Source organism: Rattus norvegicus, chromosome 1 (genome assembly GCF_021556685.1).
Source record: "Rattus norvegicus strain SHRSP/BbbUtx chromosome 1, alternate assembly SHRSP_T2T, whole genome shotgun sequence".
Classification (NCBI taxonomy): Eukaryota; Metazoa; Chordata; class Mammalia; order Rodentia; family Muridae; genus Rattus; species Rattus norvegicus.
This window is the reverse complement of record NC_141534.1, coordinates 195,617,501-195,631,207: the sequence shown is the minus strand read 5'-3', so window position 1 is coordinate 195,631,207 and position 13,707 is coordinate 195,617,501. Positions and strand designations below refer to the sequence as shown.

At 46.3% G+C, this 13,707-nt stretch overlaps 1 protein-coding gene across 2 annotated transcripts in view; it reads right to left on the bottom strand.

The window, feature by feature from the left end:
* Itgam (integrin subunit alpha M) overlaps window positions 1-13,707 on the bottom strand; it is a 50,401-nt gene that overhangs the window by 29,607 nt on the left and 7,087 nt on the right. For both annotated transcript variants that reach the window (XM_087624257.1, NM_012711.2), the window contains exons 3-12: window positions 12,577-12,680; window positions 10,893-10,963; window positions 10,639-10,756; window positions 5,905-6,035; window positions 5,390-5,535; window positions 4,024-4,177; window positions 2,395-2,545; window positions 1,635-1,708; window positions 1,045-1,174; window positions 650-792 (exon numbers count right to left, since the gene is read on the bottom strand). In XM_087624257.1, coding sequence (XP_087480383.1) covers window positions 650-792; window positions 1,045-1,174; window positions 1,635-1,708; window positions 2,395-2,545; window positions 4,024-4,177; window positions 5,390-5,535; window positions 5,905-6,035; window positions 10,639-10,756; window positions 10,893-10,963; window positions 12,577-12,680 — 1,222 coding nt within the window. The remainder of the gene's footprint in view (window positions 1-649; window positions 793-1,044; window positions 1,175-1,634; window positions 1,709-2,394; window positions 2,546-4,023; window positions 4,178-5,389; window positions 5,536-5,904; window positions 6,036-10,638; window positions 10,757-10,892; window positions 10,964-12,576; window positions 12,681-13,707) is intronic.

Below are 13,707 nucleotides of genomic sequence, written 5' to 3'. Positions count from 1 at the left end.
AGAGACAAAGAGACAGAGATAGAGAGGGAGGGAGAAATGGAGAGAGGGAGAGAGAAAGCCAGGGTCAACCTTAGGGGTCATTCTTCGATAACTAGCTACCGTGTTTATTGAAACAGAGTCTCTCATTGGTCTGGAGTTCACCAAGTAGGGTATACTGGCTAGCCAGGAAAGCTCAAAAGATCCCCCTGTCTCCACCTCCCCAAATTTTTAATGTGGTCTCTGAAAATCAAACTCATGTCTAAGTTATCTCCCCAGCCCATCAACAAATATGGAATTGTTTCCATATTTTAACATCTAGTGTGGCTATACTGGTTATGTCCTAGCTGAATGCCAACTCCAGAAACAGGTAGTCATAGAAAGCTCTATACAGGTTAAATATTACTAGTTACCGCTAGAAATGCCGAGGCTAGCACAGGGCTATAGCTCAGTGGCAAAGCACTTGCCTAGCACGTGTGAAGTCTTGGGTCCAAACCCCAGTACCACAGCAAAAGGAAGAAAAGTCAAAGGCACACAGCATTCTCATACACAAAGCTGGCCTGGGACTCTAACATAAAGCCCTGCAAAGACGGCCACACATGGCACTGTTCTGTCCTAGATTCTCTCAGTTCTGGATGTCTCTGTATTCATGCCTCACACACTCCACACTTACCTGGCTGCCCTTGATATCAGTGTGGGGCTCCCAGGCACCGAAATTCTGCTTGAACATCACCACCAGGCCGATATGCTGATATCGAGGTGCCCCTAAAACCAAGCTTTGGACGCGGTTCCTCGAGATGACTGCAGAAGCATAACCTAAAAGGAATGCTTTAGTAGGCCAAGTGTTTTCACTGCAGACCTGGCCCTCCTTTCCACGGTAGGGCCATTCTCAAGTAAGGGAATAGAGCATCCCCATGCTTGATGTGTCGGTGTAATTACTGTGAACACAACTAAAAGTAAATGTTTAAAAAAGAATCTCTACGGCTATCCCAAGGGCCAGCAAAAGAGCCAATGGCCTCCATGTCAGCTGACTGATGTCACATCCTCACCCCTTCCTAGAGCACTTACCCAAGTAAGCATCGTTCATGTCTGAATCTATTCTGGTTGTGTTGATGAAAGTGGCTTTATCCTTTGATGGATACAGGAAGGCTCCACCTGCCCAGTCAAAGCTCCCCACGGAGCCCAGCAAGGGACCGTTCTGGGGAAGGGAGCATAACAGGATTGAGAGAAAAAGGAAGTGCGGACCAGTGGTGCCCACCAAAAAGCCTCCCCCATGAAACCCTGCCCCAAACCCTCGAGCCTCCATCATGAGAATCTCCCCTATGACATATGGAAGCATGGTCTATCAATAAAAAGGCTATGGTCGGTGATCTAAGGCAGGATTAGGAGGGAGGACATCTGGCAGGGAGAGGGAGGGGAATTCTGGGAGAGTCAGGCTGGAAAGATTCGCCCTGAACTCGGGAGGAGACGGTTGCATGAGACTGAAGGAGAGGTAACTAGCTATGTGGAAGACATAGACTAGTTTAAACGGGTTATATAATTAACTGAGCTAATCGGGGAACAAGCTGAAGCTTATGGCCTAAGCATTTATTAACATGTAACTAAGCCTCAGAGTCGTTATCTCTGGGAACAAAGAGGCCAGATGCAGGACCACTCACAGAGGTAATGGCAGCGCTAAAGCCTTCTTGAGACATCTCATGCTCAAAGGAGCTGGTACTTCCTGTCTGGGTGCCTGTAAGGAAGAAAATGTCCCTTGTTAAAGCAAGCAGAAAAGCGTAGACCAAATACCCAAAACCTCAAATGCTATCGTCACCACGCAAAGGGAGGCTCTGGTGTTGAACTAAACACATGCACCTCACAGGGATGGCAGCCCTTCTGTCACTGCTACCTTTTCCAAGGAAAAATGGGGTCCTCCAGATATTTAACCTTCCAACTTTTCCACAGAAACCATAGATCCAGGTGACATGTGGAGTGCCCTATTCAGTCAGGTGTGGTAGCACATACGTGTAGCACTTGAGAGGCTGAGGCAAGACTACCAAGAGTTCAAGGTCACCCTGGACTACAAGGTAAGACTAGAACTCAAAAATATATCCCTCTAAACATTTATCAAACTTGTAAATGTATTCAATAAATCCTTGTTGACCATTTCTCTGTAGCACACACCAGGCAGAGGAGATGTGACAGTAAGTCAAACAGTGCTCATAGCAGACATAAATTCTTGGTAAAACATTGTGCAGGATTTGAATCCACTGTGCTACAGTTTGATCATCGTATACCCTAGACCTGAGAATTAAAGACAAAAATCTAGCTTTGCTTATTCAAAAGGATGGAGCAAGTCAGACCCAAATGGCTGGAGAGGAGCTGACGCTGGGGTCCAGATGCTAAGTAGGAACCGCTGGTCTGCACTGGCCGGCTCACCCTCAATTGCAAAGATCTTTTCCTGGAGCTGGTTCCGAATGGTATTCAGAGCTTCAAAGTTGTCCACTTGGAACACGTGATCACCAGCTGGCTTAGACGCGATGGTGTCAAGCTCTCTGCGGGACTGTGGTTTGTGGAAGGCGTTTCCCACCTGTTGCCAAGGAATCAAGTTATATGTTCTCTAATGGTAGCAGTCCCGTGTAGCAAAGAAAATCCCTTGATGAAAGAATCTGAAACTCTTTCTGTCCCATAAAGAGTTCAGCAGAAGGCTTCTTAGAACAGGACTGTCGGGGACAGTTAGGCAGGTTGCACAGAGCATGGGGAGCAATGTGGTCTCCAGATGGCCACCCATCTGTTATGCCATTCCTCCTGGTATGGGGCTGACATCTCGCCAGCAAAAGAGATTCCTTTTTTTATTATTATTTTGCTTATAAGTCTACCTTTTTCTCTCTGTGTGTGTATGTGTGTGTGTATGTCTGTGTGTCTGTGTGTGTGTCTTTGTGTCTATATGTGTATGTGTTTGTCTGTGTGTCTCTGTATATGTGTGTTTCTGTGTGTGTGTGTGTGCATGCGTGTGTGTGTCTATATGTCTGTGTGTGTGTATGTGTGTGTTTCTATATGTCTCTGTGTGTCTGTGTGTGTATTTGTGTGTCTCCGTGTGTGTGTCAGTGTATTTGTGTGTCTCTGTGTGTCTGTGTGTGCATGTGTGCCTGTGCATGTGTGTGTGTGCATGTGTACATCAGTGTGTGTGTGTATGTGCGCACGCACGTGCATTGTGTGTCTGTAGCCAGAGTTGTCAGATCCCTTGAAGATGGGTTACAAGCTGTTATGAGCCACCTGACCTGGGTGTTGGGAATTGAACTCTGGTCCTCTGGAAAAGCAGTAAGTGCTCTTACTAAGCCGTCTCTCCAGCCCCAAGAGAAGCATTTTTATATGTGAAGGTCCTTCTTATATGCCACACTATCGGTTTATGATGCTTTTTTCTGTTATTCAAGGTGGCTCATAAGCGTAATTACATTGGTGATCTAACATTTTACCTTTCTGGACCCAAACATTTCTCCCAAATTCTGCCATGCCCACCTTGATGGAATATCCTGCCCCACTCACTGTCTTTGTGTCAGCCATGGTTGCTACCAAATGTGATACAAATAGAAGTTTGTTAAAAAACAAACAAACAAACAAACAAAAAAAAAACCACGCCAGCAATATCTACTCCCTCCCCTCTGTCTTTGTCATGAGAGCATCCCCCGGTGAGGCCACTGGAAAATGAGACCCAGCGGGCAGTAGAGCCAAGTTACCCAACTTGTTCCCAGCAAGGCCATCTTCCCAGCAGACAAACATAAATCATCCACAAGTGGGGAGAGCAAAGACAACCCCAGCAGATCTGTCCTCAGCCTGCAGCTAATGGCAGACATGTAAGTGAGTCTTGCTGAGACCAGGAAACAACCTGCTGACTGACAGGCTGACTTATAAAACCCCTGTACTTGGAATTGTTTGTTACACATACAGCATTATTGCGTGAGAGTCTTCCTTTAATTTTACCAATATTTGCACATTGAAGACAAAATGCATTGGTAGAAAATCTCCAGTCTCAACAGAGGTAGCAAGCCCGATATCTGTATTTCCTACCCCAATAACGTAGCGAATGATCCCTGCTTCCTCTGCCTCAGGAATGACATCCTCATAATTTAGGGGGTCACCAAACTTTTCTCCGTCTGTGATGACAACTAGGATCTTCGCGGCATTGTCCCGGGCCCCATTGATTTTCTGAAACAGTTCTCTCCTGTGAGAGAAGAGAATGGCAGACGCACGAATGCAGAGACGCCAGCCTCCGGCAGGAGACAGCTTCAGTTAGGATCACAGGAACTGAGCCTGCTGTCTGGGTGGGGCTGTCTCCCCTACTGAGTTTGACTGGTTTTGGTTTTGTTGGGTTTTTTTTGTTTTTGTTTTTGTTTTTTGGGTTTTTTTGTTGTTTTTTTGTTTGTTTGTTTGTTTTGTTTTGTTTTATGTTTTGAACACAAAGTCTTACTGGGCCTCAAATTGGCAATCCCCCTGCCCCTATATCCTGAATTACAGTTATGCACCATCATATGCAGGCTCCTTGTTACTGTTAAATATAGGGGGAAAAAATGTAAAGAAGTAAAGAAATAGACCTCCTTAGTCAATAACCAAAGCTCATCCACAGAACTATACAAACTTTCTAGCTCATTTTTCTATGTGTGTGTGTGAGAGAGAGAGAGAGAGAGAGAGAGAGAGAGAGAGAGAAGGGGGGAGGACGTCATACCTCAGCAACTAGCCATCCAACAGGGTCTTTCACTGGCCCGGAAGCTCAGTTCTTATCCCTAGGCATTGAGCTCCAGGGATCCTACCATCTATGCCTCCCTGGCATCAGGATTACAAGTGGATTGCCATTGTGTCTGGCTTTTCTACATGGGTTCTGAAGCTAGAGCTCATGTCTTTACGTTTGCATTGCAAGCACTTAACTAATTTTATTAGCCAGACCCTCATTTTCTTACACTTCTGCCCAACCCCATGCTCATCCCTGTGTACACGCCAAAAACAGACTAATCTTAAAAACAACAACGACCCTGCCTGCTTGAAACCTTCAGCAGATCCGAACTCGATATAAAGTTGGGTTGGTGATTTGAACTCAACTTATTTTTATCTTGTCTTTTTGTTGTTTTGATTTGGTTTTTTTCTTTTTCTTATACCGTGGAAGATCTTTCCCAGGGCCTTACACTGGTTAGGCAAGCGCTCTCTACCCAGAGCCGCATACCCAGAAAAGGCTCGATCCACCTTTCCAGTGGTGTTTTTGCTGCCACTTTAACTGTTAGTTTTAACTGCAACCTGTGCCTACATGAACATTCCTCGGATAGTTTTGCCCTCTAGAAAATATTTCACCCCTTCCCTGTGTAAAAAGCTCTTCTGATCCTTCGCCATCCAACTAAAAGTTCCATCACCTCCTTCCATCAAAGGCAGAAATGAAGGGACTCACACTACTTTACGGATCCCTGAGGCAGTTTTTGTCCTTCCATTCAGCTGCCTTATGGGTCTCACATGTGATTTTGGGTCAGGGTTTCTCTTGAAATCATTGAAGGTGAAGTGAGTCCGGAATTCATCAGAGTACTGCATCAAAGAGAACTAGGAACAGAGCAGCTGCCATTACACCACAGAGAGTGCCCACCCCCATCCCCCATCCCCCAATCCCCATCCCCCATCCCCACACCCCCCCCAGAAGGGTTATACACATTTTGATGATGCTAAAACTCAGAAAGAGTGGCATGTGGGTTTCATTCCCTCGAACACCCTACCAACCGATCAGTCAGGGCCGCATACATGACAGGAGCCAAAATAATGCTGACACTAACAAGCACGGCAGAAAAGAGTGTGGCGAGGTAACACAATCATCTACGATTTACCAAATCCCACTTTTTTATGACTCAAGGAAGTGGCAGCCTGGCCGTCATGAACGTGTGTCAGCTTTATGTAGGGCTGCCCACCCGCCCTCACCAAGGTTTTAGACTTTTGGAACTGGTCCATCACAGTTGAGACAAATTCCTTCATCTTCTGAAAGTCGATGCTGTTGATGCTACCGGAGCCGTCAATCAAGAAGGCAATGTCGCTCTCCTGCTGAGGACATCCTGGGCAAGAGAGAAAAAGAATACATATTAGTTAAGTAATTAGACACGTCATCTTTGAATGTCGGCTTTCAGCTGGACAATTCGGGGAGCATAGCAAAAAAAAATAATTCTGATTTTGTACCAAAGAAAATAAAATATGGACAGAGCTCCTGCGCGTCAGCAAATGGGTGATCGGAAGCCCTTGGTAGGCAGTGCAACTAAAGCCAACTGCCTTTGGATAAAAGCAACTGGGGAGGGTTCCTGACTGTGTCAGGGGCGTAGAGGCAACCCCAGAGAGCACAGAAATCCAGGCTGGCCACAGAGGGTCTACAGGGTCACCAAACAAGATCAGTACTGAACCAATAGAGACTTCTCCCTATGATGGGAAGCTAGGAAAGAGAGTACTAGCATCTCTCACCACCTCAGATAGCTACAGTCCTCACCAATGGGGATTTCTGCAGCCCTCACGGCACTAAGCCCAGCTGAGGGAGCTGCCTGGGACCCCCTGGCTACGCTTCCCCAGAAATGCCAATGCTGCATCTGCCCTCACAACACCATCACATCCTGGAGCCATAGACACTGCTAATGCATGTCCTAGTCCAGGGATGAACACTCATGGTACCTACTGCACTGGTGTTTAGTGGGTACCCATCTAACTACAATGAACTACTGGAGTCAGGTTCCTGGAGCTGGGTACTGTACATGCTGTACTGTATAATACCGTACTGTATGGCTGTGAGGGCATACCATGGCCAAATCAGTTTATAAAAGAAAGTATTCACATTGGATGCTTGCTTACAGTTTCAGAGGGTTATCTCATGCATTCTGTTTTAGGAACTCTTCCCCCAAAACATGAATGCCTTTGCCCCTCTTTCCCCATGTAACCACATCAAATAACTTTTCTTTTTCTGCCTTTCACTATTAATTCAGCTCTTTCAATTAGCTCATTGAAGGCAGATAGATAGATGAACCCAGCTTATTGGGGTACAAGCTGAGTCCGGTAATACCAGTATTCTGTGGCCTGCAAACTGCATGGGTTCTGACTCCTAAGGCCGGAGGGGAGGGCACAAGAAATTTTGCTCCTACCTATGACACCCTGACTGCACAAACCAATTCCCAAGGTCAGAAGCTGCATGAAACCCTGCTGCTGTCATCTGAAATACCCTGACCTTCATACCGTGCAGACCCAGACTCCTGAAGTCAGAGCCGTGTGAAACCGTGCACCCAGCATGCAGCTCGCTAGCACGCATGAACCCTGAACCCAGGCTCATGAGCTCAGAAGCCAACCCCCACCACACTGTGCAAAGTTGGAATTCATTCTCTCTGTAGCCAAGAAAGGGTCACCCCAGCTGACCCATGCACAAATCGGTACTAAGTCTCACCAAAACTTCAAGCTATACCTATGTGAGTCAAGACCTACTAACGAGGGGGAATGCGTGGTGCATACACCAGTCCAAGTATTCAATTCCTGTGTGCCAGAAAGAGTCAGCCCACAAAACAACTACATCAGTTGTTGGCCTCTGATGAGAGTCATTTTAATGAAACAACAAAGAGTGAATTTGAAAACGTGATAACAAATATGTTCATGGATTTCAAAGACAACACGAATAAATGCCCAAACGAGTTCAGAGAAAGCACAAACAGTTGAATGAATTAAGAAAGTCAATTCTAGGGGTGGAAATAGAATCCGATAAAGCAACGCTAAATAAAAACAAACAGATGATGGTAGGAAAAAAAAACCTCCATAAGAAAAAAACAAAAGCCTCAGTAGAAAGCCCCAACTACCAGGGATTGTGCTTCACAGAGTACTGAGGCTTGAAGAAAAAGTAGTATGGGGCTGCAGAGATGGCTCAGTGGTTAAGAGCACTGACTGCTCGTTCAGAGGTCCCGAGTTCAATTCTCAGCAACCACATGGTGGCTCACAACCATCTATATAGGACTTTGATGCTCTCTCCTGGCATACAGGGGTACATGCACACAGAGCATGCATGCCTTAAATCAACCAATCAATCAATAAATAAAATATTAAAAAGAAAAAATAGTGTAATTGGATCATTCAGTCAAAAAGAATGGTAGTTTTTTTAAAAAACATTCCGACAGAATACATGAAATCTTTAAGACATCATAAAAAAGACAAAATCTATAATTATGAACATAGAAAAAGAAAAGTTCTATTCCAGAAGCATAGTTTTAATAAGATCATAAAAGAAAATTTCCCAACTCTAGGGAAAGAGTTGCCTACTCAGGTACAAGAGGCAGACAGAGCACCATGTAGGCAGGACCATTAAGGAAACTTCCCACATCATACAACAGTGAAACACATTAAATATACAAACAAAAGAAGTGCAGCGAAAACCTTCGAGAAAGGTTGATGGCACTCAAAGGTAGGCCCACCAAAATAACAGCTGATTTTTTTTAATTTCATCTCATTTAATTTAATTTCAGTTGTGAGTACTGAAATCCAGAAGGACTTAGAATAATGAATGCATTTGAAGTTCTGAAAAACCACAGCTGCCAACCCAGGCTGATATGCTCGTCATATGCTTCAACCGTCATCGTTGAAGAAGAAAGAAAAACAGCACAAAAAAAAAAAAAGAAGAAGAAGAAAAGAAAAAAAAAGCCACTAGGGCTGAGAGGTGGCTCAGTGGTTAAGAGCACTGACTGCTCTTCCAGAGGTCCCGAGTTCAATTCCCAGCAACCACATGGTGGCTCACAACATCTGTAATGGGATCTGATGCCCTCTTCTGGTGTGTCTAATGACAGCGACAGTGTAATCATATAAATAAAATAAATCATAAAAAAAGAAAAGCCACTAAAGCTGGCTCTAAAATGATCCCTAGAGAGTGAACATCCGAGAGACTCCAGGGGGGAAATCTTAGGAAAGCTGTTAAGTGAATGGGGGCTAAGAAAACACCAAACACTAAAAGCAAACAAACAGTTGCCTTGGCCATGGTGTCTCTTCACGGCAGAGGAACTGTGACTATGGCAGTCTCCCTCCACTGTGTAGCTGAAGATGTCCTTGACCACCTGATCCTCCTCCTTCTCCCAAGTGCAAGGATCACAGGCTTGGGCTAGATTTTTTCAACTTACTCCAAAGGATTAGAATACAGCAGGGGTGATGAGATGTCAATTCTGAAGTAGCCTGACAGCAGTTCTATTATGTCTCTCCTCCCTGTCCCTCCTCTCTGCCTCTCTGTCTCTCTGTCTGTCTGTCTCTCTCCCCCTCCCTCTCCCTCCCTCCCTCCCCCACCCACCCTTCATACCCACCCCCATCTATTCGTCTACCTCTCTATAATAAGAATTTTGGTTTCTTTTTAAAAAAAAAACAGAGATAATAATGTTTTTGTTTTAATCCCATGTGTGGATCATGGGGCTGCTTCAAATGGTCCACACCAGCAAATATGATTTGCCTCATGCTCTAGCAGAGGTGAGGCTTGGCCTCCTCCAGTAGTTTCTGCAATTCTGTGACACTTGGAATCCTGGGAATTTTTCAGAGGGTAGATAAATGCTAGGTCCCACTAGATGGGTGGTCGGGGGTTGTCGATGAGTTGTTCGTTGGTTGTTGTTGGCTATGGGTTTGTTAAGTAGTCCTTCCTTATTACCCCTCCTGTCATACCCCAGTTTCTCCTTCACTCTGAGATGATACAGCTGATGTATGAAGTAACCATGAGGCAAGCGACTAAGGGAGCTCCCCAGTCTACAGCCTACAAAAAACAGAGACCTCACCAGTTGCACAGGCACCGACATGAGCTTGGAGCAGGACCTTGCCCGAGTCAAGACTTCAAATGATGTGGAAGCCCAAGTTCACTTCAGTCTCCTGAGAGAGTCAGAAGTAAAGTCTAAGCCGTGCCAAACATTCTCAAGATACTGGAAATTTGAGATGGGAAACGTTCACAGTTTCAAATCGCTGGGCTTGTTAGGTAGCAATAGACACGGGACATACAAAATGTGCCTGGCAGTGTACCTGTTCCCATGCAGAAGAAAAGAGAGGGTGACAGCAGTGGCAACATCAACAAACAAAGCAGCGAGGTCCATGTGAGATGTCCAACGAGAGGGCCACAGAGCAGAGGAAAGGCCGCTTCATTTTTTATTTTTTGAGACAGAGTCCTGCTATGTAGCCCAGACTAGACTCAAACCCATGATACTCCTGCCTCGGTCTCCTACTGCAGCATCAAAAGGAATGGTTTGAAAGAGAGGGGATAATCCAGAATGTCAGCAATGGATTATCAGCTGGGACTTGAGAAAAACATCCCCAGTGTAATGGCTCTGAGGACATCTTGGAAAGATCCTTGGAGAACAGAGGCAGTGGGAAGGAAGCTCTGAAGCATGGTGGCTGAGGTGGAATGGGTGGGAAGAAGCTGGAGCAGCGAGCTGGGTCCACCCCATCAACAACACCAAAGACTGTGCTTTGGAGAGCCCTGCATTGTCCAAAGACAATGACTGAGATGTCTGCAGAGCCAAGTGGCTTGACCTCCTCCACCCAGAAGTGAGTGGCTAATGCTTAACTCCTCTCCAAGAAACCCAGGGTTTCTTACCTCCTTCTACTCAGACCCCCAATGCACCGCTGTACCATGAACAGCCACTGTCGCAGCCCATCCTCAAGTCTCTGCCATAAAGGACCTACCTCTGAGAGCCTCTGGGAACTGCTGGGGCTTCCTCAGCAGGTTGGAGCCGAATAGGTAGCACAATCCATTGACGTAAGTGTTCTCCTTGCAGTTCTGGTGTACTGTGGGGCCACAAGCCTGAGGGACAGAGCAGAAGTCAAAGGGCTGCCCCCTGCCTCCTGTCCTCCCATGGCAGCCCCTCCACAAGACCTCCAGCCCAGCATCTTCCTCCCGCTCTTCCCCTCGAGACCCTCTCTGATCAAGGGCAACTCACCAGCAGCTGTGGAGGGACGGTAGTAGCAGCCAGGGACAGGCCCAAGGACATATTCACAGCCTCTGGAGGTACTGAGAAGACAGATGTATGCACAATGATCCTTGGGGTTAGAGGAGTTGTGAAGCAGTCAGGCAGGGACACGGCAGGGGTGCACCTCCATGTTCACTGTCTTACTCACAAGAGCCAAGCACAGAGGCCAGTCAATAGATGGCCAGATAAGTAAAACGCAGTCTACACAATGGAGTCCTATCCAGCCGCAAAGAAGAATGAAGTTATGTCACTTGCACAGAAGCAGATAGAATTAAGTAACATAAGATTTAAAGTGTGGGGGACCATTTGGAGTACAGGCCAGCAGGGGAGATTGGAGAGGGTAAAGAGGACAAAAGGATTGAAATATATTTTACACGTGTATCAAAATGTCAACCAAGCATGGCAAGGAATACCTTTAATCCCAGTAGCTAGGAGGCAGAGGCAAGAAAATCTCTGTAGGCCAACCTGGTCTACATAGCAAGTTCCAGGCCAGCCAGGGACCCTGTCTCAAAAAGGAAAAAAAAACTAAAGTATGAAAATGTCACAGTGAAATGCAATTTCAGAAATGGGTGTTGTTAGTGTGGCCTACCATGCACAAAGCTTAAGGCCACATCTGGTGCCAGCACTTGGGAATAGAGCAGGAAGATCAGAAGTTCAAGGCCATTGCCAACTACATAGCAAATTTGTAGCCAGCTTGGGTACAAGAGTCTTTGCAGAGAGGTTAGGGGGACAGGAAAAGGAGGGAAGAGGGGTGAGGAGAAGAGAGAGGAAGGGGGAGAATTCTCTTATATGACATATGCTACTGTGTCTCTGGAACAGGGGAGATGGCCATCTCAGTCAGGAAAGTCGCTGCCATGACCGTGAAAGCATGAGGACCCGAGTTCGGATTCCCAGAACCCATGTAACAAAGGGTGTGCTCACGCCCATGTAACAAAGAGAGAGTGCTCACGCTTATGCAATAAAGAGAGTGCTCATGCTCATCTGCAACCCCAGTGCTAGAGAAACAGACCGTAGCATCCCTGAAATTCATTGACCAGATGGCTCAGCAGTTAAGGACACTGTCTGCTCTTCTAGGACCTGGGTTTGATTCCCACACTTACATAGTGACTTGTAACCATCTGTAACTTCGGTTCCAGGAACCCAGACACTCACCTGTGGCCTCCCTGGTCACCGGACATGCATATGATACATATACATACACGGAGGCAAATACTCACACATAACAAAAAGATATTTTTAAAAAAGAGAAATTTATTGCCCAGGAAGCTTTGCTAAATCAATGAGCACCTGTGACAAAATAAGCAAGGCTGAGAACAACACTGATGCTGACTACAGCCTTCACCAGCTGCACACCGGGCAGTGCACCTGCAGGCACGTGTACCACCACACACACACACACACACACACACACACACACACACACACACACACACGCACTGCTTAACTGTTATTTATTCTGGCAAAAGAGTCACTTGGGGGACGGAGGCTAGACTATGTAAGGGGCACAGCAAGGTTGCCTGTAGACAAGACAGAGGCTAGGGAACCAGGTGCTCTGTGCCCCACCAAAGATGCACGGGATACAGGAATGCTTGACAAGCCAGGGATGTCCACAGGAAGACTCTGTTCAGGAGCCAGAGGAAGAGACGAGACTCACCTTGCAGGGGAATGGGGTCGCACCGGTTTGTGCTGTAGTCACACTGGTAGAGGGCACCTGTCTGGTTAACCGCCTTTACCTCCTGGGGGGCTGCAACAACCACTCTGTAGAGAGGGGACAATAAGGGATGCTCTGAATGGAGAGAGAGAAGGCTTTACTTCTCTCCACCTTCCAGAGGGAAGTAAGGTTCCTGAACACCCATATAGGAAGAATTATCAAAGGAAAAAATGTAATCCTAGAATGGGAAAACCCTTTCTACGAATGACATAGAACTCTGAGATAATTTTAAACACTGGCTGTAAGAAGAAAATCCCGTGAAGTTTGGATGGGAAAGTGGTGGTGACAGGAAGGTGAGAAAGCTGGGGCTGAGAGGTAGGTTTGCTTAAAACACACGCATATGAAATTCCCAGACAATAAACAATTAATATTCCAACCAATAACCACATTAAATAAATGTATAAGAATGAAAAACGATCAAAAGCAGAGTCAAAAGATAAATGACAAACTGGGAAAGGGAGGCTTGCAGCTTACACCCCGGATGACCTTCCTCTGGTATGAGGGTTCCTGCAAAACCAGGAAGGGGGAGGAGTAGAAGACAGGGAGGGAGGCGGGGGTAAGAAAAAAGCATCAACAGAAAAAGCAGTTGCTGTGGAGCAAGTCTTCTGGGCCCAGAATGGCCCTTGTCATCTTGAACTCCCGGCAGCCATTATTATCCAGAAGAGACTGGAAAGAGATTGAACCCATCAACGTTCCACCTGGCGGGGAGGGAGGAGCTCAAAAGCTGTTGGTGGTTGTCAGGGGTTCTTCCATGAGCTGCCCATCCTCCTGTGGGAAGCTGCTTATCTCTGCTATGGACGCTATACCAGCTAACAGAGCTAGACCTGCACAGAATCCTTCTTCCGTCTGTTGTTGGTACCCGGTCTGGAGAGAGCATATATTTGTGCCCATCTCTCCAGAAAAGTTTACAAAATAAATACGTCCCATAAAAAGAGAAAACCAGAGATGGCTCCAGTGGGTAAAGGTGCCACACAGGCGTGACGACCTGAGGTCAATCCCTAGGACCCATAATGGAAGGAGAGGACTGACTCCCAGTGTGTGCTCTCTCTCTCTCTCTCTCTCTCTCTCTCTCTC